The following is a 24,651-nucleotide window of genomic DNA, read 5'->3' on the forward strand; positions in this document are numbered from 1 at the left end:
CCTCTGGCGGGGTTTGCATTTTAGAAGCGAACGCATGCCTCAAAGAAGTGGTTGGCTTTTAGCCCCATGTAGATCATCTGGGGCGCCAGGTCCTGCTGGCAGCTCCCACCCCAATAATACCAATTGGACCGTTGTCTACACACTGGCCCTCTTCTGGATTAATTTTTGGCTTTTTGGCAGGCACAAGGGCCAGTGTTCAGTGCCAAAGTTTCATCTTGCACTTTGCTGCCCTCTGCTGCCAGCCCAGGGCTGGTGTCCCCGGAAGAGCTCCATGAGTGGTCCTGCGCAGTAGCTGCTGCTTACCATGGTTCTAAACCCTCTCCCTTTAGGCCTTGTGAGAAGGGCCTAGGGTTCTTGTCAGCAGGGCCAGGTCCCACCTGGCAGTTGCGCAGTCACCCCCCAGGGAGGCTCCTTTGGCTCAGGTTAGGGCGAAGGGAGGCGGTCACCCAGTCAAGTGCACTAGTGAGGACAGGTGGGGATACCGTGCCTGGTTTCGCTGTGCAGACTTCCAGTCCCAGGACAGACACTTTGTGCACATTGTCTCCATCCTGTACATGCTTTTTGTCTTTTCTTTTTTTAACTTTCTCCATTCATTGTCTGCAACGTACTCAGACTGGCAGCCTTAGCTCTCTGTCCTGCTCTTCGCCTTGGCTGTGCTTGCTCCCTTCCCTGCCACATAAGTGTTCAAGACCAACCTCAGATTCCCACAGGATTCTGAGCTCAGTTCTGCCCCCCAGCAACCCCCATCTTCTCTCCTGTTCCCTTTCCCCATCTCCTCCATCCTCCCTTGACATACCTCACTGACTTTGAGGGTCTACGTGCTCCTTTGTTCCCAGCTGTTGGAAGCCCAGGCCTCTGACTTAGCTCCCTTGGACAGTCAGGGCAGAAGCCCTGATGCCAGAACCCAAAGACAAAAGTTTGCCACACTAGTGGGGCAGCCCTGAGTAGAGGCAAGCCGATGTTGCTGTTCTTGGGTCCGTGCCAGCTCCCTCCACTACAACCTGTAAAGGCCAGTGGCCCGTCTGCCCAGCTCCCTGACCACAGGCCAGGTCCCTAGTACTGCAGGGGTCTCCAGCATCTGCTTGTGGCCCTGTGCCTCCAGCCCACTCCCCAGAGCCACCCTCAGCAGCCCTCTCTGTCCTTAGGCCACGAATGGCGGCGGCAGCGCCTTCAGCGACTACTCGTCCTCAGTCCCCTCCACCCCCAGCATCAGCCAGCGGGAGCTGCGCGTCGAGACCATCGCGGCCTCCTCCACCCCCACGCCCATCCGCAAGCAGTCCAAGCGGCGCTCCAACATCTTCACGGTACGTGCCCCGCCCTCCTCCCTGCCCAGCCGCCGCCGTGCAGGCGCCTCTGTGCTGGCAGGGCTGAGGGCCGAGCTCCCGGCCAGGAGGGCAGGCAGCCCCAGGGCAGGAGGATGCCCTCTGTAGCCTCTTGACTTGCACGTAGACACACATGGCTTCCAGAGGCTCTCGCTAGGGCCCTCAGCATCTTCCAGACCATTCCTGCAAGCCCTGGGGGCTTCCCTTTCCCGACACACCACGCTTTCCCACAGGCCTCCCACAGACCTCTACCTGTGCACAAGCACACCCCTGCAGCCCCTCTCCCCCGCCCCACGAGTCCCCAGGGTTCCTGTGTCAGCATGAAGGGGTCTTCTGCACTCACGGCCTAACTCCCCTGACCCCCTTTGATTCAACAGCTAATGAACCGGAGGCCGGAAGGCTGTTTGCCCAAGGCGACACAGAGGGTTAGCTGGCCAAGCTAGAGTCAGCCAGGCCTCCCAGGTCCGCCTTCCGGCTCTTTTTCCGTTACCCCACTGCCGAGGGGAACTTTCATGCTTCCCACCCACCGCTGTGATTGGTTTAACAAAGGCTTAGCCATCTTTTCCTGGGCTTCACCACGCTGCCTCGTGCCTCCCGCTCAGGTTTGTCCTGTCTCCTTGTGAGCTCCTTGCCCCTCCCCGCCAGCCCGCCCCCGCCCAAGGTCCCATGGGCCTCTCTCTGCCCAGGACCAGTCCCCGTCAACTCTTCGGTCCCTAAGCCTGCTATCCCTCTGTCCTGGATTTTAGACACCCAGCCCTCCCCCTCCCCCTTCTGGCCCCTGCTGGGCCCTGGCTGGACTGTCTCCAGGAGCCTTGGCCAGAGAAAGGTGGGTGAGCCGCCTATCCCTCTGCATCACTCTGTACACCTCCTTCTGAGAGCCAGGGTTTGGCTCTTGGCCTGGGCCTGAGTCCAGCTGGCCAGGCTAGACTCGCAGGACCCTGCCCAGACAGAGCCAGTGTCCCTGGGCCTTGCTTCTCCATCCTCACCCTTTGCCCCACCCACACACCTTTCCTGCTGCTTCCTCCCTCCTCCCACCAGCGCTGTGTGTACCGTTCACCCTGCGAGCATACACGTGTGCATGCATGCACACCAGCCTTTTTCTGCTGATGGCTGCTGCTACCTCTGCACCTTCCCCAGCCCAACCCTCTCAGACCTGCAGCTTCTTTGTGTGCTGTTCTATCACTGAGATGCACAGATGGCCGCCTGCTATGCCCGCCCCCCGCCTCTGCTGCTCCCATAGAAGCTAGGTGCCTGTGTCACTGTGACTGCTAATGGCGCCCTTGACCACCTGCCCCCCAACATTGTCTCTGTCACCCACTGCCTTGATTTCCATTCTTAACCTCCTACCTTCCCCTGCTGGCTGACTCAACCCCAGGACACCCTCTGCCTCCCTACTCTGTCCGCCTGTGCCTGGCTCCGTGGCCTCATCGCCGTGGCCCCTTCATGTCTCGTGTGCTCTGCTGCCTGCCTGCCTCCCCCACGCCCCTTACTGCTGCGAGCTCGCTCCACAGCACAGGCTTTCCTTGGGCCCTTCCATTCTCTCCATCTCCACAATGGTCACCTACTCTTTCCATCGTTTCCATGGTGATCTCACTTCGCCAGTGCCCCCTGAGGCGACCTCAAGGCATGTCTGTCTCTATGGGGGTATCTTGGGACCTCCCCCATTCTTGCTGTTGGCATCACACCTGCTCAAGGGTCCCACTTGTGTCCCACTTGCTCTGTGGCTGGTGACGCCCCCACTGGGCATGGTTGTGATGTCCTTTAGTCTGCCCCGTGACTCCACGTGCTCACTACTGTCACTCTTGCCCTGGTTCTGGTTTCCGTCCCCCAGGGTCCTGGGGGCTCTCTGACGGTTGGCAGCCTCTTGGCTCACCAGCCTGGGTGGGGTGGGCTGCACCTCGCCCTCCTGACCAGCATTCTGTCTGGGGATTCGGTGGCTGCGGTCCCGCTTACCTTCCTCCTCCCTGGGCCAAAGGAGCAGAGGGCTGTGGCAGCCTGGGCTGTGGCACCCAGGAAGGGACCGGGCCAGGTGCTGACTGCGGAGCTGCTGGGCGGCGATTTTCTCTCTGGCAATTCTTTGCCCAGTTCTTCCTGCTCCCTCTGGCTGGGCTCTCTCCCACACTGCACTTGCAGTGTCCCCTCCCTGTCCCCTCGGCTCTCGGCGGCCTGGGAGAACAGGAGGGAAGGGGCCCGGGCAGCTGAGTGGTGAACATTCATTCGTTCCCTGCTGAAATGGACTGTCGAGCCACACCTGCCCATGGGTGCAGCCACCACCACCATCACCACCACGACCACCTCCTCCTCCTCCTGCTCCTCCTCCTGCTCCTCTTCATCCCGCTGCTGCCTTTCCCCAGGCGCCTGGGTCTCTGCCCTGACCAGTGCTGACCGACTTGTGCGGGGCTTGAGTATAACTTGCCAAAATCTTTATTCTTTCGATATTTGCAGATATGTGCCACTGTTTCCAACTTTTCATCAACAAAAAGGCCTTTCCAACTCCTTCCAAATTAGAAGACCAGGTGGTGACACAGCACCTCTGGACATTCCCCCTGTGCGGGGCCGAGGCGGGCCGGGCCTGGGACTGCTCTCAGATGAGAAGCGGCCGCCGAGCTCCCCGCTCCAGAGACCCACAGGAACCTTTGTAACTAACCCCACCCCCAGGGAAGGCTAGGAACGCCGGAGCCCGCGCTGGGGGCTGCCGGGGACCAGGCCCGGCTGGACGCTGCGCCAGGCTCGCTGCATGGAGAAGAAGGGAGCTCGGCCCACGCCGGCCGGCCAGCTCGTCGAGGCCCAGAGGGGCAGGGGCGCCCAAGCCCACTGGCCCAGCCGCTCCTGGGGGGAGCTTTCCTGCCCCTCCCCTCCTCTGCTCCTTCCTGCATGGACTTCTGCCGTTCCTGCTCCTGCTCCGGAAGCCGCCGCCACCGCCACCGCGCTTGCCTTGCCCCCTCTTTTTGGCCTCCCCCTATTTCCTTAGGATCCGCATTTGGGTGGACTCTGCCCCAGGAGCTTGGCAGGGCGCAGGGCCTCTTCTGGCCTCTCTCCTCTCTCTCTCCATCCACTGTGCCCCTTGGGCTCTGCCGACGCACTCGGCGCCACTTGCAGTGTGGTGTCTGTGCCGCCAAAACGGGCCGCCTGCCCTTTCACTTCCGGACGTTGCTCTCCCCAGTTGTCGTGCCCTGTGCTCCCGGCCCGGCCAGCCCTCAGCCCCAGCGGCCACCTCTCCTCAGCCCTCCCATCTCTTTCACACCCCCAGCCCCTGGGCTGCGTGCTCCTTGCACCCTCGGTATTTCGTGTCCTTGCTCTTTGGTGAGGGGCGGGCCCGGCTCAGTGACCTGTGCTGCTCTGTATGGTGCCGTGTGTAAGAATAAACCCGTTGGAATACTCGTGGTCTCAGTTCCTTCCCGACCCGCCGCCGAGGCCCAGGCCCGATGGGGAGGAAGGAGGGAGGTCTGGAAACGGCAGGTGGGTCGCTCTCCCCTTCAGGCCCCGGCCCTCTAATGCGCCTCTTCTTTTCTCTTCCAGTCTCGAAAGGGTGCCGACTTGGACCGGGACAAGAAGGCTGCCGAGTGCAAGGTGGACAGCATCGGGAGCGGCCGGGCCATCCCCATAAAACAGGTCAGCACTTGCCTCCTCCTGTGAGCCAGGACGTACGTGATGGAGTGCGCCTTCTGGGATGGGAGCGTGGTTAGAGGGACAGGTGCTTCCCCACCCCGGGCCTAAGTCCTCAGTGCTTCTGGTCTTGTTTGAAACGGTGGGCCCAGCCTCTTTCTTGGGCTGGCTGCCTTCTGGGCCCACAGCTCTGCCTTATTATCACTGGAGGGCAGCAAAGAGCTATCGGCTGCCTTTTCTCACGGTTCCCAACTGGCTGGTTTGGAGTGCAACCTGGAGGTGAGGGTACTAGGCCCTAGTTTAAGGAAGAGGACTCTCAAAATAACTTGGAGGGGGAGGGGGACTGGGAGTGTGGCCTGGTGGTAGAGTGCTTATCCAGCATACGTGAAGCCCTGGTTCAACTCCTCAGCACCACATTCACACACACACACACACACACACACACACACACACACACACACCTGGAAGTGGTGCTATGGCTCAAGAGGTAGAGCACTAACCCTGAGAAAGTTCAAGGACAAGTAGGGCCCTGAGGTCAGGCCCTGGGACTGACCAAATAAAAATAACTTGGGGGCATGAGTAAAAAAAGTAACAAAGACAGCACCTCTGAAACCTGTGGGTTCAGTTTGGAGCTCTTGAGTTTCTGTTTGTTTGGGGGGAGGTGGATAGTTGTGGGGCTTGAGCTCTCTTGCTCCCTCAGGGATGGCCCTTTACCACTTGAACCGTGCCTCCAATCTGGGCATGGGGTCTCATAGCCTTCTGTCCCTGTTTGCTTTGAACTCTGATACTTCAAGATTCAGCATCTTGAATAGCCAAGAGTAGAGGTGCATTCATTTACTTTTGTGTGTGTGTGTGTGTGTGTGTGCGCGTGTGTGTGCGCGCGCGCGTGTGCCAGTTTTAGTGCTTGAACTCAGGATCTGGGCACTGTCCCTGAGTTTTTTTTGCTCAAGGCTAGTATTCTTGCCTCTTGAGCCATAGTTTTACTTCTGGCTCCTTTGGTAGTTAGATGGAAATAAGAGTCTCACAAACTTTACTGCCTGGGCTGGCTTTGAATCAAGATCCTCAGATCTCAGCCTCCTGAGTAGCTAGGATTTTAAGCCCATTTGTTTTCTGCCGGTCTTGGGGCGTAAACTCGGAGTCTACATGCTGACCCTGAGCTTTTTGGTGCTTTATTGGAGATGAGTCTCGCAAACTTTTCTGCTCCAGCTGGCTTCAAATGGTGATCATTAGATCTCAGCTCTCCTGAGTAGCTAAGATTATAGGCCTGAACCACCAGCACCCAGCGGGCCCTTTTATTTGTAAAGAAAATTTAGTTTAGTTGCTACTTTGTAATTTCTCCTCCATCTCCTGGAGCAGTGTGCTGCACAAGTCTGGTTCTCATGCGTGTGGGGCACCTGTACTGGAAGAGACACGGCCCAGTGAAGGAGTCTGTGGGTAGAAGTGGGTGGTTAGAAGTGGTGGCCCTCTAGCACTGCCGGGTGGTTGGAGATAGACTGGAGAAGGGTGTCTGGAACACAGGCAGGAGCCTCAGGAGACCCTAAGGGTGGGCAGCCTGTTGTATGCTTCCCATGCTGGCGTAGTACAGCTTCTGGTGATTGGACGGGTCAAGTCTACAGGGGACTGTCGCTAGGTCTGACGCCATAGAAGAGCAATTGAGTGTGGCCTGGGCTTGTGGTCTGTTGGGCCCTGCTGAGCAGATGTGTGAGAGTTTGGAGTGTATGTGGCAAGATTCATGGGTTAAAGTTGGGGGTTTCTGATGCATCCCAGGAGCCAGAGGGACCTGGGTGCTGCTTCCTTGCTTCTTCCCCTGAAATGTCCATGGGATTGGTGCCTGCGGGTCGGCTCTGTGTGTGTGGCCACCTAAAGAGATGGAGGGGAGGGCACGGAGTGGCAGCAGTCCCTTCTGTTGGTGTGCCCTGTACACAGCCTGTTGACCCCCCCCCCGCAGTGGCCTCTTGCCAGATGTGCAGGTGTACTGTGGGGTGGCCAGCTTCCCTGGGGGGTGAGGGGCGCCGCTCTCCCAGTAGGTAGGAGCACACCTAAACACCTAATAAGGGAGCAGAACACTTCCTGTGAGCACCCACTCCTTCCTGCCTGGGGGTTGTGGGGCTGGCTCACTGGTTCCCGGAGTCCCCTATATGGGGATGGGGGAGAGTGTGGAATAGGACCACACCCTAGTAGACTTGCACTTGGGGTTCTAGGCCAGCCTAGCGTCTGCTGGTCTCTTGGGCTGTCCCCTTCTGCACCTCTGTGGTTAACCCCGCCTGGTGCCCTTGATGCCATGTGGCCATCTTTGGGATGGGGTGGGTGCTCTCCACCCCCCTCCCTGTGCTGAGGCCACCCAGACTTCCCCTGCCTGGACTGGCCCCACCCCACAGGGATCCACGCCCTCCCCTCCCCCCTCCTGCCCCGATCTCCTGGGTTCTGCTCCTTCCCCTCCCCCCAGCTCCTGCTGGGAGTGGAGATTGCATTTCAGTTGCCATTTGCATTCCCAATCAATCCGGACTCCGCAATTAAGTCGGCTGGCGGCGCTGGGAGGAGGCGGCGGGGAACGGGTCCTCTGGGGGCTGTCGCCTCCGCACTGCTCCCATTCCGCCCCAGATTGCTTCCTGCTCCGCCGGGCGCAGCCTGCACTGCCGGCCAGGGAGGGGAGCAGGAACCCCGTGGTTCCTCTCGCTCTGAGCAAGGCTGGAGGTTGGAGGGTAGGGGCGGAAGGGCAGGTGAGAGGTGGGCCGCCCTGGGTCCCCGCCCACACCCAGCTAACGAGCTTCATTAAGGAGTAGAGAAGGGGAAAACTCTGGTGGAGAAACACTGCCCTCCCCCCCCCCCCCAGAGCTGCCTCCCCACACTCGGGCCTGCGCTGCTCTGCTCGAGGAGGAGGATGGGGGAGGAGGAGGATCTGGTTCAATCCGATGACCCCAGGGCCCTGCCATCTCCATGCGCAGAGCAGTCCTGCTTTGCTGGGGGTTAGGGCCCCGCACATACTGGAAAGGGAAACAGGCTGGCAACTTTCCCTTGTATCAGAAGTAACCTGAGAACAGAGGACCGCCTACCCACCCTGCCCTCCGGGAGGAGTGCACCCTGAGGGCAGCACACTGTCCTGCACAGTCATGCATGCTCCTGGTCATTCTTCCTTCCTCTGCTGCCCTCTGGCTTCTCCAGAGCCTGGTGATGCTTGTCCCTGGGGTGCCTGTCCTGGTGCCCTGGCTGTGGCTCAGGATAGTTTGCCTCCCAGCCTGGCCCCTGGCCTGTGATGGGAGCGCCACGCCCTAGGCAGCTCGCCCTAGGCAGCTCACAGAGGCACCAGGGTGGGGATCAGGCGGGCTGCCCCGCGGAGGGGATGGACCTGGCCAGTGAGGGTGGGTACCCTTCCTCCCCTCTCCTCTCCTCCCCGGTGGGCCAGGGAGAAATCCGTGGAAATCCTTACACACCACCTCGGGATTGGTCTCCCCACGTAGCCTGGACTGGTGGAAGCTTGCCACTCACCTGTCTTACACTCGGGAGTGATGGGACCACAGGGTGTCGCACCACACCTGGCCCTTAGTGACATTCGTACCGACTAGAGGGAAAGGTGTAGTTGAGGCGGCATTTATCTCCTTCCCCTGGAGCTGGAGGGGAGGCAGAGGCACTGCCCATTTTCTCATGCTGAGTCCTTCATCCCCATTTTCCTGGCTGGCTGAGAGCCGAAAACTATCTTTATAGGAACAGCCGTTAAAGGCTTCCGGGGGGGGGGGGGCTCTTTCCCGAGTTGGAGGCATAGTCCATTTATAGTGCCAAGGGCCCACCTGCTCACCTGTGCCTAGAGGAGTGGGTATCCTCCAACGCCAAGCTTGGGTATGGGGTCCCCCTCCTCCTTCATCACCTGACAGCCACACACCTGTACCAGGCCCCACCCGTCTAACCCTCGCTTTTAAAGTGCTTCTGGTTTGGTCAGGTGGTCAGGAACATGGTTGGGACAGGTAGGGGATTTTCCTACCCCAGGCTACCCCAAGGGGTTAGAAGGCCAGACATGTACAGAGATGTCTCCAGAGGTCCTGTCCAGCCCTCATCCTGAGGGCCACCTGGGTGGGAAAGGCGACACTCTCCACCCCAACCGCAGGGAGGCTGCTTCCCGCCCTGCGGGTGGTCCAGGAGCACCCGGCTCTGCAGACACGGGAGAAGGGAGGACTCCCTGACCCTCCCTGATAGCACATTGCGACCTTCCTGTGCCAGGTCCCGGCCTCTGTCCTCAGGGTGCAGTCATAGGGAGACTGGTGCCTGGTCTCTGACGGAGCCTTTGTTCCTAGGGCATCCTGCTGAAGCGGAGTGGCAAATCCCTGAACAAGGAGTGGAAGAAGAAGTACGTGACGCTCTGTGACAATGGGCTGCTCACCTACCACCCCAGCCTGCACGTGAGTCCCACAGGCACCAGGGAGGGCAGGAGAGCAGCCCAAGAAGCAGCTCAGTGGTCCCGGCTGGACTTGGCTTGAGTCATCACTGCACTTCTGTGGCTGGGAAGGGTGTGAGATCCAAGCCCAGCTTCCCTTGTGAAAAAAGGTCCTACCAGGGATGCTCACCTAGCTGATGGTGGCCTGGGGCCCTCAGTCCCATGCCTTAATGGCGTGGGGAGCTGGTCTGCCCACTTAGAGTAGGGGTCACCAAGTAGTTGTTCATTGCTGGACCATAGTGATGGAGGGAGACAACATGGTGATTAAGCCAGACGTTGACGATGACCTAGGGCCTCAGACAGGTCCTCCTGGGAGGAAGACAGAGAGTGGCAGTGTTTGTGGGTGGAGAGGGCTGGGAGGGCAGAGCTGGGCTGGGCCCAGCATTGAGGCCATGGGTATTCCAAGACTGTAACGTGGCCCCTGTGGCACTCCCCACCCTCCTTTCCCCCTCCCCTCACTGCGTGGCTCCAGCACACAGCTGTCACCAGAATCCATCTCTGTCACCACCCCACTGTGGGGCTAATGAGTTCTCCTGTGAAGCCCCTCGAGCACAGCACGTGGGCCAGCCCCACCCCCCGCCCAGAGGCCCTGGGCCTGCCTCAGAGGGTCCCTAGCCCATCTTTGAGCTTGCACATAATGTGAGGGAGGCCCAAGCCCAGAGGTGCAAGGACCTCATTTCCAGCCATAACCTGGTCCTGAGCTCCTGCCCGACAGCCCTACTAGAAGAGATGTGGAGACTGCCTGGGAAGGGCGGGCCGTGGGAGCTCAGTGCGCAGGCCAGACTCTGCCTGGCCCCTCTGCGCACAGGCCCTGCCTCTCCATTCCAGGAACGGCAGCTGGGTTCTTCCTCACCTCACCTCACAAGATTAGACTTGAGCTGGGATGTCAGGTGGCAGTGGCTTCCTAGGAAACAGAAGGGATATACCCTTCCCTCCTCCACCACCCGTCCTCACAGGCCTTGGCCGTCTCCTGAGTCCTGAAGGACCAGTTTAAGAGGCATCCGCTTGAGGCCTATGAGTATGGCAGAGACAGAAAATGTCTCAGGTTGTCAAAGGTCCTCCACAGGCCCAAGGCTTTGCAGTGGAGCCCTGCCTCTCCGGAGCTAGCTCCAGAAAGACAGTGGCTTGATGATGCTTCCTGCTGACCGGAGGGGTCCAGGAAGGGTCTCAGAGGCATCATGGCCGTTCCGATGAAAGGAGCCAGGCAGTGTGTAGAGACCCAGAGGCCTTGTTACATGGCTGCAGGCCGGTTGGCACCTGCTCTGTCCATGTCCATCTAGACAGAGGAGCCTACCGGGAACGTTTGTCCCCTTGCTCCAGATCTACCTACCTTCTTTCTGGCTGTGTGACTAATGCTGTGGAGTCTGCTCCCTCCGCAGTCCCTTCCCCAAAGAGTGAAGGTGGGGCCCAAGCTGGGGTGTTGAGGAAGGGTCAGAGAAATTGGGGTGGGTTCTGGTTCTGGAGCAAGAAGGAAAAGGGAAGGCCAGCGGGTGTGCTCTCTGCCCTCAACAGCTGGAGAGCAGAGGCTTGGGTTTACAGCTTGTCAGCCAGCAGCCAGACTGAGAGCCGGACCTATGACTGTCAGTGTTACCCGGATTTCCTGCTCCTCATGAGTCCCTAGCTTTGGGCTAGCCCAGAAATGGCTAGGAGCCTGGGGCAGGGGGTGGCGGTGGTGGGCAGGAGATGGGCTTCTGAATCCCCCCAGCCCCTCCCACTACACTTGTTATATTGGAAGCTTCAGTGCCTTGACACAACCTGCCCGGGGGGCCAGGGACTTCCAGACTCCCACGTCTTGACAAGATGAGATCCAAGAGGCAGCGGCCTACCAGCCCTCCAGGACCAAGGCCCCTCCCACCCTCAGGCTTCCATGAGGAGGGTTGCCTGGCTGGCTGGCTGGCTGGCTCCTCCGAGAATAGGAGTTCCTGGCCTGTCAGCATTGGCTCTTCATTGGCCATCATGGACCCTAGATTCAAAACCCATGCTCCTTCCCCCCTGGATACCAGGAGGCCCTGGCTGGTGCAGATCACCTTCCCTGCCCTGTAGACGTTTACTTTGTCAACAAGGATCACAAATCTCCTGGGGGCCAGTGGCTCAGCCGTGTAGTCCTGACTACTTAGGAGGATGGTATGTGAGGATCGAGGTTCAAAGACAGCCCAGGTAAGAAAGTCTGTGTGACCAATTAATCAGCAAAGAGCCAGTAGTAGAGGTGTGGCTCAAGTGCCAGAGCGCCATCCTTGAGTGAAAAAGCTGAGGGACAGCGTCCAGTCCCTAAAATTCAGGCCCTAATACCGACATTTTAAAAGTCACGCATCCAGTTGGGAGCTGCTGCAGTGCCACAGCCCAAGGGGAAGCAGAGAAGAGAGCGCCTGAGTGCTCCAGCCCGGTGGCTCTAGGTTCTTTCTGTGGCTGTGCCTCTCCCCGGTTCCTTCTCTTCCTTCATCCCCTCACTGGCCTTTGCTACCTTCCCTCCTCCATCTCCCCTTTGCCACCTCTCTCCAACCTCAGCAAACTTAACCAGGCAGCCCCCTTACAACTGTGAGTCCTGACGGCAACTACAGAGGGTCCCACGGTCCCTGGAGCTGTCTGGCTGTTCTAAGGGCCTGAGTCTCACCTGACAGGACCCGGTGCCATGCCTCATCTGGTGGAGGAGGTCACCCAGGGCCAGGCCCGTGGCACACAAGTTGGTGGGCAAGCATCAAGCTTCGCGCCCGAATCGCGCCTGGCCCAAGAGAGCCTGCCACAGCCTCCCCCATTTTGCAACCAGCGGAGCCATTCACACAATCACCTTCTGTTAATTCTATCTGCAACATCAATTAAATTGTTTGTAGAAACTAATTGAATGTGGCTTAATCACACATCTTAATAGCTTTCCACGCTCTGAACTCGTTGTTAATTCCAGTAATAAAACGAGATGAGAACGCTGGCTGGGTAATTAGTGAGGAGGCTGGGGAAGAAATTGCTGTTTGATGGTGGGTAATAAAGGCAGCCGTGGTGACCGCTCTCCTGAGCGTGCTGCCGCCGCTGCCACCGCCACCACACTCCCCATTCTGCTGACGGAGGGAAACGCTGTTGCTCTGCGCCCCAGGTCCCTGTCCCTGCTGCTGCTCCTTAGGGCTCCTCACTGGCTGTCCTCCAGGTCAGACTCCCAGGTCCCTCCATTTCCGGTGTCTGCCTGCCTGGCACACTGCAATGTCTGGTGTAGGCAGAAGCTGGGTTAGGTCCTCCTTCTCCCTGGAGCCAATCTCTGGCTCCTTGGCCTTGAACGGAGTCCCTCTGTGTTGCTTTTCTTCTTGGCATAGGGTCAGTTCCTCCTGCCATGTCCCAGCCTGGGCATCCCAGGGCTCACTTGCTGCCGCTGTGACCTCCTTGTGAACTGGAGCAATCCAAGTCCCTCCCCCAGGAGAGAAACTGCAGCTGGGCCTTTGGCCCAGCCAGCTGTTAACAGTTGTCGGGAGCAGCCAATCCAAGATAGGATTGTAGAGCGGGCCTGGGCACAAGCACAGGCAGGGAGCTGCTTTCAGTCCGCACAGAAAGCAGGGAGAGCAATGTGCAGGAGCTGAGTATTGGGATGGAGGCGGAGAGAAGTGTGAGATGGGGAACCACTGAGCTGAAAGCAAAACCACAGGACCAGCGGCAGCTGGTGGGATGGGGTTTAGCTTGCAGGTGGACAGCAGAGAGACCTCTGAGGATGTTTCCTGTCTAGTGACCTGGGTGAGGCCTGGTCCATTGAAGGAGTGCTGCCTTTTGCTGGATGTGGTGGCTCACTCCTGTAATCCCAGCTACTCAGGAGGCTGAGATCTGAGGACCTCACACAGTTCAGAGCCAGCCTAGGCAGGAAAGCCTCTAAGACTCTTATCTCCAATTAAGCACACAAAAAAAGTCAGAAGGGTGGTAGAATGTCAGCCTTGAGCAAAAAAGCTGAAGGACCAACTCAGAGCTAAAAGAAAGCTCGGCTGGTACCATTCGACCTCCCGCACTGCCCCGTGCCTGGCATGGCAAGAGCGGAGAGCTGCTGGGGCTGCTGTAATTCATTTTTGTGTGTGTGTTTTGTTTTTTGCTTTCACTTCTTCCTCCTGGTGGCTGCTTTGCACACTTTCTTGCTAATGGGGGACACTGACCCCTTGTCTAACTGACATCTTGATTATTCCCCAAACAAGTGGCAAGTCCTTGAGTCCTGAGACCAGCAGCTCTTCTGCTTCCCAAGGGATAGCCCTCTGTCTTCCCTTTAATGCAGAGAATATTTTCCCTGAAACTAAAATAAGGAAGAAACAGAAAAGCAGTCTGCTGCCCAGGGTTCAGGTGAGAAGCTGGGGGGTCTCAGGATGGGAAAGCCTATCCAAGATGGCACCTCCTGGGAAGCTGCTGGAATGTTCATGAAGGTACACATGGATATGGCTTCATGTCTAACCAGTGAAACTCCAGATTCTTCTCTCAGGAAGCTATGTAGACAGACCCAAGGAAGGTTTGGTTTGGTTTTTCCAGTCATGGGGCTGAGTTCAGGAACCAGGCACTGTCGCCAAGCTCCTTAGCCCACTACCACTTGGAGCCACAGCTCCACTTCTGGTTTTCCGTGGTTAATTGGAGATTAAGAGTCTCATGGCTTTACCTGCTCTGGCTAGCTTTGAACCATGATCCTTAAATCTCCTGAGTACCTAGGATTATATACATGAACCATCAGCACCCAGCTAAAAAAGGAATTTTGGGGGCTGGGAATGTAGTTTAGTGGTAGAGTACTTGCCTAGCATGTGTGAAGCCCTGGGTTCAATTCCTCAGTACATAGAAAAGGCCAGAAGTGGCACTGTGGGCTCAGGTAGTAGAGTGCTAGCCTTGAGCAAAAGAAACTCAGGGACAGTGCCCAGGCCTGCCCCCCCCCCAAAAAAAGGGAATTTTGCAGCACATTATGGAGGAGCCTGACAGAAGCTTGAAGCATTATTTGTCAAAGCTGCAGGGACAGGGTGTGCTGTGTCCTGGATACAAGATAGACCAAAGTTCCTGGGCTCAGCACAGGCTGAAAGAAGTGTAGGGATGTAGCAGAGCCTTGGGGCTTTTTAAGCCTGGATCTGTTGGATCTGGATCTGTTACCTCGTGATCTTTAACCTTCCTAAGCCACATCCCAAAAGAGGCATAGAAACACCTTGCTAAGATCGTTGGGAAGAGAGCGCATGTAGGGACTGTGATGACGACTCCACTATTGGGAGGTGTGTTTCTAAGCCCTGGACCTGTTGTTCTGTTCCTAAGTTCAACAAAAAGAATGAAACCTTTTTTTTTTTTTTTTCTTAATGCCTGTCCTGGGACTTAAACTCAGGGCCTGGGCACTGTCACTGAGATTTTTTGTATTCAAGGTTACTGCTCTTAACACTGGAGACCCAACTCCACTTCTGGTTTTTTGTAAGTCTCCATGGGCTTTACTGCGTGGCTGGCTTTGAACTGCAGTCCTCAGATCTCAGCCTCCCAAGTAGCTAGGATTAAAGGCATGAGTCACCAGCACCTGGCCAAAACTTTTTAGCTGTAGCAAATGCTTATACCAGGCGGCTTCTAGTGTGTCAGAGAAGTGGGAGCCTGGGACATGGCTGTGTGCTTGGTGACAGTCTGAAAGCTTAATGGTGTGTTGTCTTCCTACTGAGTTCGTCTTATGGCTCTATCGCCCTACACCCCATCTTGGTATAATTCTTGGTCTCCTTAGCTTTCTTCTCTGAAACTCGGGCCTTGGTGCTTGGCTCCTGCCGCTCCCAGCTGGGCCCCCGCTGAGCCCCATGGACCCTTCTGAATGATCTGCACTAGTTGGCTTTGAAGCCCTGTGGAGAGACAGTTTTCCCAGTCCCCTGCACCCCGGGAAGCCCAGCAGGACGGCCTGGGTGGGACTCTCAGGGAGAAGGCCCGTCCTGATGCGTGCCTCTGTCTGTCTCATTCCTCTGGCTTTAGGATTACATGCAGAACATCCATGGCAAGGAGATTGACCTTCTGCGAACCACAGTGAAAGTGCCAGGGAAGCGCCTGCCCCGAGCCACCCCCAGCACCGCCCCGGGCACCAGTCCCCGAGCCAATGGGCTGGCCGTGGAGAGGAGTAACACCCAGCTGTCCGGGGGCACAGGTGAGGCGGTGGCTGTGATGGGTGTGTGGAGAGTTCTGGAAGCCTGTCCGTGGCTGTGGATGGGGCCAGTGGGCAGGTATGGGTGTCTAGCTGCATCTCAGCCTGGGCATTAGGGCTGCAGATGTGCTCACCAGCCGTGCCACACTCAGGATCCTCCTATGTGAACCATGTGCCGTCAAGATACATGCCCCGCCAGGCCACAGTGGCTCACGCCTGTAATCCTAGCTACTCAGGAGGCTGAGATCTTGAGGATCAAGGTTCAAAGCCAACCCAGGCACAAAAGGACCTGCGACTCGTATCTCCAGTTAACCCCTAGAAAACAGGAAGTGGGGCTTGGCTCAAGGGTAGGGCTGTAGCCTTGAGCTGTAGAGCTCAGGGACAGCACCTAGGCCCAGAGGGTAGGGTGGTAGCCTTGAGCCTAAGAGCTCAAGGCTAGACAGCACCCAGGCCAAGTTCAAGCCCCATGACACACACACACACACAGAAGAAAGAAAGAAAAAGATACAGGCCCGGAGAAGCTAGTGGAGGGACCATGGCTGTCTGATAGGGCTGGGGAGGGGCGGGGCCAGTGGTCCAAGGGCCACATCTCCGCTGGGGCCAAGGAAGACCAGTAAGTATCTCAGCTTGCTGTGTTGGTAAGAACCAGGGCAGGAGGGGACACCTTTCCAGAGCCACCCTGACAAACATCTTGAGGTCTGCCATGGAAGGAGACGAAGGCAAAAAGGGGACAGGAGAGGCCTCTGTGTGTCTGCCCAGCTGGAATGAAGTCAGGGACTTACCTCTTCCCTTGATGGACTCAAGTAGGCTCAGGTGAAAGGCCCTTTGTCCCAGGAGCCTTCTCCATTTCTCTCTCCCGGGCCTCTGTGGCCAGGCTTCCTACCTTTTTCTTTCCCCCCATTACTCTGGCCTGCTGGGGCCCCGGGTCCTTCCTCTCTAGCACATGCAGTTCAGGGTACTGCGCTGCCCTTCCAGGCCCTCCCCAGAGGTCAGCTCCTAGCAGCAGCCTTGCGCCACTTGTGCCTGGGGACTGTTGGACTTACGACAAAGTCAGGCTGTGTCACAGACAGGACACGCCCTGAACAATGCTGCTGGGACTTGGGTGGCGGAAGACCAGGTTGGAGGGGAGTAGGCCAGGTGCTGGGCTCTCGAGGAGAGGCACTTGTGTGATGGGGTCATTTTGGAATGGCCACCACTGACTGGGCTGGAGGCCTGGGGAGAGGCGTGGAGCAGATGAGCTGTATCCGGGTAGCGGATCCCATACCCGGCCCCAGGGCCACAGTAGTGCCGTGAAGTGAAAATTATTGTCCCCATTTTCAGAGGAAACGAAGGCTCAAATTGGCTAACGATCTGTGCGGGGTCCTGTAGTAAGGAAGGGAGCTGGGCTTGCGTGCCTCCCTCCCTCCTCAGTGTTACTCCAGCCAGACCAGGGAGTGCTCGAAAGGTGCAGAGCAGAGCACTGGTAGGCAGCGAGGAAGAAGGCAGTCTGCCTGGCAGGGCACAATGCCGAGTGGCAAAAATGGCAGGCCGTACACAGGGCTGCTGGCTGAGTGGTGTGGCCGTCTCGTGGAGCTGTGGGCTTGGTGTGGGTTTCTCATAGTTGAACCAAGGAGAAGCAAGTAAGGAGTCGAGAAGGGGAGCTTCTCTGTGAAGACAGATAGCAAGAGGAAGCCAGAGTGGCTCCCCAAAGGAGGAGGCATACCTGGGCCCAGGTCGCCTCCACCTGAGGACCCAAGTGGCTCAGGAAGGAGCTGGCTTCTGTAATTGCAGCCCCCCCCCCCCCCCCAGAACGCGTGGACGGCGCCTGCCAAGCCTGTGTTCCCGCCGCCGCGCTGACACCGACCCTCGTGCACACTCACACATGTCTCTCGCTCACCGGGCGATGTTAACATCTCATTATCTTTGTTACTGTAATTACATTATCCGCTGCTTTATGCAGAATTATCCTCGGAGGACTAATTGATGGCTCCATGTTTAATTCATTAATCATTAGCATCAAATTCGACAATTACAGTGCACACTGATTGTGGGATTGCAGGCGTAATGAGGGGAGAATTAACAAAGAAAAGGGAAAGCACTTGCCCTCCCTCAGGGTTTTGGGGTGGAAGCTGGGCCTGTGATGTCTTTGGGTCGGGCTTGGGATGAGGGGATAGCTTTCTGGAACCTGGGAGGGGATGGAGGTAGAAAGACTGGGAGAAGCAGGAACTCGGAAGGATTTGCTGAGGACTGAGGACGGCTGGAGGAGCCTGGGAGCTGAGAGGGGCTGGGCGGAGTTGCACAGGCGGCAGTGGAGGCCGGGGGTCACCTGCGAGTGGCAATCTGGGCAGAGCACTGCTGAGCACTGACTGCATCCAGTCCTGTGCATGTTAGAAAAAGTACAAGAGACGCTTAAAACTTGTCTCTGCCTTGTAGCATCACCGTCACTGCCTCTCTCCCCAGAGTGTTTGGATATTTGGCCTGGCCTCCCCCTTTCAGCTGCTCGGCTCAGCTGTCCATGAACTTTCAGCAGCTCCCGCCCACACGTTTGCAGTGTGGAGAGTTCTCACCCTGCTGGCTTCACTGTCTTTGCCTGGCTCCCAGCCGCTCTGCTTCAGGCTCACCTCTGTACCTGGCGCAGCCCCCCAGCCCCTCAGTTTTAAGGACTCCTGTCCTAGACCTGTGGCCACCTCAGTGACCACCCAGGGGAGGGTTACCCATGTTCCTCTCATGCCTCTTAGATGCCATTGGCCCCTGAGGCCCCTGTGCCTCCTGCCAGGCTCTGTTCACAGGGGCTTCGAGGCTCTAGGAGAAGGCTGAGGGAGCTCAGTCCCCTGCCCCGCGCCTGGCTGTGACTGCCCAGACTTGGCGCTCTTCAAGCCTTCCGTTCCCCTTGGCTCTGCCATTCTTCCCTGATGGGAAACGAAAGATTAATTTTCTCCAGCCCAACAGGATAATTACTAATACTAATTAGACATAATTACTTGAATTTGATACACTTATTTCTCGTCAGAATGGCAGCAAAGCTGAGGCAAAATCAAATGGATGGTTTATATGGACCAGAATGTAGGGTACAGAGGTCTCAGGTTGTGGGGGGTGGCGAGATGAAGAGCCTTGGCCAGAAGCACCTCCAGACCTCAACTGTGGAGATCTCCTGTGGTGTCGTGTGTGTGAAGTGTGACATCGGGAGGCCACCCGTGAACTGCTCCGTGTTGGCCAGTCTACTGGAGTCTTTCGGGACAGTATTGGTGCAGCCCCACCCCACTCCCAGCCTGACCCCTCCCCACCGCCCCCCTAGGTGCTCCCCACTCGGCCAGCAGCTCGTCCCTGCACTCCGAGCGCCCCCTCGGCAGCACAGCCTGGGCTACCCCGCGCGTGGAGGGGCTGCACCAGCGCTCCTGCTCCGTGTCCAGTGCTGACCAGTGGAGCGAGGCAGCTGCCCTGCCCCCCGGCGTGCAGCTCCCTGGTGAGTGGTGCTCCCTGGTGGAGGGCAGGAAGGAGGAAGCCTTGCCGGCTCCGGCCTCCGGGCTGCTGCTCGCTGGAAAGGAGTCAGAGCTCTGACCCTTCTCTGCCACCAAGAGCAGTTGCTTCCTGCCACTTATCCTCGTCTTGGCTCCTCCAGCCTAGGCTAAAGATTTCGCCTTGTACCGCTCCTCCTCCCTCCTCCCTCGCTGTGCTGGTGGTGCTCCTGCAACCCTATCAGCCCCCTGTGCAGTGAGCTCATCAGCCTCTCAGCAGGAGCACTGAGTGGGGAGGTGGAGGCCCACCATCTCAAGGCTGCACTGGCCCTGGGAGAAGGGTCCTGAGACAGTAGCTCTGGCGGGGGGGGGGGGCCCTCCCCCAGGCCTGCCCCATCCCAGGGGGCCGGAAGCCACTCCTGATCTCAGCCCTCTTCACTTCTTCCTGAGCTCTTCATGTCCCTCTGTCTCTCTGTCCCTGTCCCCTGCCAATTGTGACATTTGGGTCACAGACCCTCTTGTCAGTTCTAAAGGCTGTGAGGGGCCTGGGGACTGCCCTCTTCTCCTGTCTACCATCCCCTACTGGCAAAAGAAGGGGTGAAGGCAGGGCAGTGACTTAAGACGTCACTTGCCCCTGGTAAGCCAGAATGTGGACCTGGGCCCCTGGCCCTACCTCCTCCCTTGAGAAGGGTACATTTGCTCCTCTCCTTGACACGCCTCTGCCCCCACCCCCAAAGACCCTTCCTTCTCACACTGGGCCTCAGGCTGGGCCTGCAGGCCCCATCTTGGGGCCAGAGCCCGAGGCCAGGCCCTTCCCCTGGGTCAGCCTCTGCCGGCCTGTCTGGCCTTGGTGAAGGCCCTGGTGTTGCGTCTGGAAGGGGGAAGGCAGGGAGGGAGGGAGCGTGTCTGCCTCTAATGAAGTTTGACATTTAGTGGTGAGCACCGGGCGGGGTGTGGGAGACGGAGCTTGATTAGCGCGCTCTAATTGACAGTAATTAGGCAGCTCCCTGATTGTTTCTAATTCTGCTATTAATTGTGAGGAGCGGGGAGTGTGATTGAGGATAAATTTGGTGCGGAGCTGCTGGGGCTCCATCTCCCTGTGAGTTCCCCGGGCCGCCTTCCACCCCTCCAGGCTGCACAAGCCACCACCGCCCTCTGCCAGTGTCCTGCTCTCCCTACTGTTTCCTTCCTACTCTCTCCAAGGCTGGGGTGGGCTCGGGGGCTGGGAGGCCCTGTGCCCAGCAGATCTGGTCCTTTCCCCCCCAGGCCCTGTGCCCACATCTACTCCCTTCCCACACTTCTCCACCTCTCGCCTCCCAGCCAGTGGCACAGCTGAGGTGCTCAGTTCCAGCCCCAAGCTGGAGCCTCCCCCATCTCCCCACTCCAACCGGAAGAAGCACCGTCGGAAAAAGAGCACCGGGACCCCCCGACCAGACGGCCCTGGCAGTGCTGCTGAAGGTTAGGGGGACCCAGAGGGAATCGGGCATAGGAGGTGGGCCTTGGGACCCAGGCCAAGTACCCCAAAAGTAGCACTCCATTTATGTATTCCACGGAGAGTTCCTCAAGCAAAACAAAACAGAAAGGCTGGGAACATGGCCTGGTGGTAGAGTGCTTGCCTAGCATGCACGAAGACCCAGGTTCGATTCCTCGGTACCACATATGTAGAAAAAGCCAAAGTGTTGCTGTGGCTCAAGTGGTAGAGCTCTAGCCTTGACAAAGCCCAATGACAGTGCTCAGGCCTTGAGTTCAAACACCAGGACTGGCAAAGAAAAAAAGGAAAAAAATAGCTCTGCATCCTCTTCCAGTAAGCTAGAGCCTTAGCAAAGCTCGTGCCTTCTTATCTGTGAAACTCCATGGGACTTCGTGCTGCGCTTCCGTCATTCTAAAAGTCAGAGACAGCTCCTCTGGAACCTCCTTTCTGTCTCTGCTGTTGGACTTGGGGACATGACAGGTGCTCACAAGTGTGCGTGCGTGCGTGCGTGCGTGCGTGTGCGTGCGCTTGTGCATGTGTGTGGTCTCCAGCTCCTTAAGTTCCTCCGGGACTTCTGGTCTCTTGTTAATTACAGTGCTGCCCCCTGGTGCCCCCCAGAGTGTCTTCAAAACCTCCCTTTTCTCACTGACTGGAATCTTGTGATAAACTTCTTTGGACAGTTCTTCCTTTCTGCTCTCACTGATCAAGTTAAGGGTGTGGGTGGACAGAGATGAGCTTTTCAGCCAACCTGGATGCCTGGTCATGTGGCATCCATGGTCCACAGATGTTGGAGCTGTTGATGTGTTCAAAGGCTGAGGGGGAGAGGAAGAGGAGCCCTGAGGAGGCCCCTGGGGGTGAGGTGGGATGGTTATCTGTATGAGGACAGGGAAAGCAGCTCTGATTCCAGCAGGCCCAGCGGAGGGCTTCTGGGACCGTGAGAGTCTTGAGGTGAGAGGTTGGGAGGATTTTCAAGCCTAGACAGCTGAGCTGTGTCAGAAGACATGACTCGCCCCAGGGCCTCCGCAGGTGCCAGTTCTGTATGTGGCCCCACGACAAGTCACACTGCCTGTTGGCAGTTATTCGCAGGGCAGTGGCCCCTGGGTATAGTCTGGTGTGGCTGCAGTCCAGAGCCTGGACAGCACAGTGTGCGGGGTCACCGTCCAGCCCCAGTACTTGTCACTACAAATGTCCTCAGGTCCCTGTTGGCTTATGTCCTCTGGTTCATGAGGCAGACATCTCCCCCTCCCCCCCACTCCTTGCCCTTCCTGCCTGTCTGTGCCGGGGCCGTGGGGGAGGGGCCCCACTCCCAGGAGTCCCGGGCTGACGCCGTCAGGAATATTGGGTTTAATGAGGTGCAAAATGAGGCGGCTGCAGCTGACATGTACGGATGGTGCCACGCCGCTCCCCTCCCGGCATTCGCCTTCTACCACCCTGGAGCCTCCTCCCTTCTTCCTCCAGGATGCCCCATGCTGGCTCCTGGCAGTGCACACTGAACCCTGTGTTTCCCCAGGCTCCACAGGTGGTTGGGGACAGGGGCCCCCCCCGGCTCGTGGTAGCCTTGCAAGTCACTGCTTTCCTGTCTGCAAGAGCCTGGGGTCCAGAGGGCAGATTTAGGAAAGGATGAGTGCCAGCGGTGGGGTCTGAATGGACTGTGGCAGGGCTGTGCCAAGAGTCCTGACGGGGTCCCGCCCTCCCTCCCCCAGAGGCTGAGGAGTCCTTCGAGTTCGTGGTCGTGTCTCTCACGGGGCAGACATGGCACTTCGAGGCCTCCACGGCAGAAGAGCGAGAGCTGTGGGTGCAGAGCGTGCAGGCGCAGATCCTGGCCAGCCTGCAGGGCTGCCGCAGCGCCAAAGACAAGGTATGCATGGGTGGCTGGGTGCCCCGGGGCCCCGGCCTGGTGGGGCAGGGTCCGTCCCGTGCCTGAGCAGCCCCGTCTCTCCCGCCACCTGGCAGACGCGCCTGGGGAACCAGAACACAGCCCTGGCCGTGCAGGCCGTGCGCACCGTCCGAGGCAACAGCTTCTGTATCGACTGTGAGGCCCCCAGTGAGTGCTGGGAGGGTTTGAGCAGCCGGGAGGAGGAGGGCGGCAGAGGGAGGAGGAGGAAGAGGAGGCCTTCCCTGCCACTGGCCACCTGCCATCATCATCATCTCTTTGCTTAGATCCAGACTGGGCCAGCCTGAACCTGGGGGCTCTGATGTGCATCGAGTGCTCGGGGATCCACAGACACCTGGGGGCGCACCTCTCCCGGGTCCGCTCGCTCGATCTGGACGACTGGCCGCCCGAGCTGCTGGCTGTCATGACGGCAATGGGCAACACCCTGGCCAACAGCGTCTGGGAGGGAGCCCTGGACGGCTATGCCAAGCCAGGGCCTGAAGCCTGCAGGCGAGTGGACGGGACCCCGGCGCAGGCTGGCCGGCGGGGGCTTTGATGTTGGCCTGACAGACGGAATGGGACTCAGAGTGAGAGGGGTTAAAACGAGCGCTCAGTCTGCCGGCCAGTTGGCCCCTGGAGGTGTCCCCTCCCCTGCCACGGTGCCTGTCACTCAGGCGCCTCACAACAACGGCCCTTTCTGAGCCGTTATCAGCAGGTCAGGGGCCAGCAGGAGGCGCATGCGCAGGGTCCCTATCACTGTGTGGCCAGGACACCCCAGCCTGCAGGGTGAGATGGGGAGAATGGGCGGTAGATAGGGTCACTGTGCCCCCCACCTGCTTTGTTGTGGCCCTGTCAGCTGGAGAGAGTTCATCATCAGATAAGCTGCCTCTCAGGCATGTCTGCAGTCTTCTGCCCCTTGTTCCTCCAGTCCCCGCTGCTGGGCTTCCTCCTGCAGTGTCCCTTCCTTTGTGTGACCCACCAGTCCCCTGGGCTTCTCCCTTCTCTCAGGGCCCTCGGTACATCCACAGCCTTGTCCTGCGCTCCCTGCTTCCCGGGTGCTTGTTTTCTCCTGCTTAGTGCTTCTCTGCCCACCCCTCACGTGCCTCAGTTTCCTTCCCTGGCTCATGCCTCGATGGACCTGTGCTTGCAGGGAGGAGAAGGAACGCTGGATCCGGGCCAAGTACGAGCAGAAGCTCTTCCTGGCCCCGCTGCCGAGCTCCGACGTGCCCCTGGGGCAGCAGCTGCTGCGGGCCGTGGTGGAGGACGACCTGCGGCTGCTGGTGATGCTGCTGGCGCACGGCTCCAAGGAGGAGGTGAACGAGACGTACGGGGACGGGGACGGGCGCACGGCGCTGCACCTGTCCAGTGCCATGGCTAACGTGGTGTTCACACAGCTGCTCATCTGGGTGAGTCCAGCCCTCTCCTCCTCCCCCTCCCCCCTTCCTCTCCCTCCCTCTCCTCCCCCCCCCCCCAGAACTCAAGGCCGGCTTCCAGGCCAACTGTGAACACGTGCTTCCTCCTGCAGTATGGGGTGGACGTGAGGAGCCGGGATGCCCGAGGCCTGACCCCACTGGCCTACGCCCGCCGGGCTGGCAGCCAGGAGTGTGCAGACATCTTGATCCAACATGGCTGTCCTGTGGAGGGCTGTGGCTTAGCCCCTACCCCCAACAGAGAACCCGCCAATGGCACCAACTCCTCTGCCGAGCTACACCGCAGCCCCAGTCTCCTATGAGGTCCAGGAAGAGGGCAGAGGGATCAGAAGGACTCTGCGGCCTGGTGTCCCTCCTACTGCAGGCCCGGAGAAACAGACATGGAGAGAAGCGGGGCGGTGCAGCGAGAGGAGGGAGAAGAGGAGAAGGGAACCGGGGGTCGGGCTGCAGCAGAGAAGCGTTGTTAGCCCACTGCCCTGTGGTGCCACTGAGAAGGGACGGGACCCTTTGGAGGCGCCTGTGAGGAGCGGGGGGCAGGACCTCTCCCTCCTCCAAACCCCTGCCTCCCAGTGCCAGACCCCACAAGTCTCCATTCTACAGTGGGGAAGGACGGGGCACAGGATAGGGGTGCTGGATGGAAGAGAAAAGGGGGCGATCTTTGAGTCCCTTGTAAAATTTGTACATTGGAATATTTATGTTTGTGTACATATTCAGTGTGCGTGTATGATGAGCCAATAAACCAGACTGTGTGTGTGGCTGTGTCTCCCCTTTTTACGGCCGACCTCTGCCCTTCTGAAATCCCATCTCTAGCCCTAGCCCCTCACGTCTGTTGTCTGTTTCTAGGTCCTCCCCTCAGGTGAGCTTGGGCCAGGCTGTCTTCCCTCAGCCTCTTACTTGTCCATTCGGTCTACTCGGCAGGGTTGGTGCTGAGACTCTCAGGAGCACAGTCCAGCCAGCCCGAGCCTAAGGACGGCCAGAGCTCATACTCCACGTGCAGCAAT

The 24,651-nt window shown here is 58.5% G+C and overlaps 1 protein-coding gene across 8 annotated transcripts in view; it reads left to right on the forward strand.

The window, feature by feature from the left end:
• Positions 1-24,405, forward strand: part of Agap3 (ArfGAP with GTPase domain, ankyrin repeat and PH domain 3) — a 47,627-nt gene extending 23,222 nt beyond the window's left edge. For 2 of the 8 annotated variants that reach the window (XM_090333546.1, XM_090333545.1), the window contains exons 8-18: positions 1,146-1,304; positions 4,842-4,934; positions 9,215-9,319; positions 15,277-15,445; positions 18,717-18,884; positions 20,197-20,334; positions 22,051-22,205; positions 22,301-22,391; positions 22,508-22,730; positions 23,371-23,626; positions 23,746-24,405. In XM_090333546.1, coding sequence (XP_090189672.1) covers positions 1,146-1,304; positions 4,842-4,934; positions 9,215-9,319; positions 15,277-15,445; positions 18,717-18,884; positions 20,197-20,334; positions 22,051-22,205; positions 22,301-22,391; positions 22,508-22,730; positions 23,371-23,626; positions 23,746-23,952 — 1,764 coding nt within the window. In that variant the 3' untranslated portion in view covers positions 23,953-24,405. Of the gene's footprint in view, positions 1-1,145; positions 1,305-1,737; positions 1,925-3,767; positions 4,703-4,841; positions 4,935-9,214; positions 9,320-15,276; positions 15,446-18,716; positions 18,885-20,196; positions 20,335-22,050; positions 22,206-22,300; positions 22,392-22,507; positions 22,731-23,370; positions 23,627-23,745 lie in introns of those variants that run through there. The other 6 variants (XM_090333543.1, XM_090333542.1, XM_090333548.1 and 3 more) reach the window with 5 other exon arrangements.
• The last annotated feature ends 246 nt before the right edge of the window (positions 24,406-24,651 follow it).

Source organism: Megascapheus bottae, chromosome 5 (assembly GCF_031878675.1).
Source record: "Megascapheus bottae isolate mThoBot1 chromosome 5, mThoBot2.hap1, whole genome shotgun sequence".
NCBI lineage: Eukaryota > Metazoa > Chordata > Mammalia > Rodentia > Geomyidae > Megascapheus > Megascapheus bottae.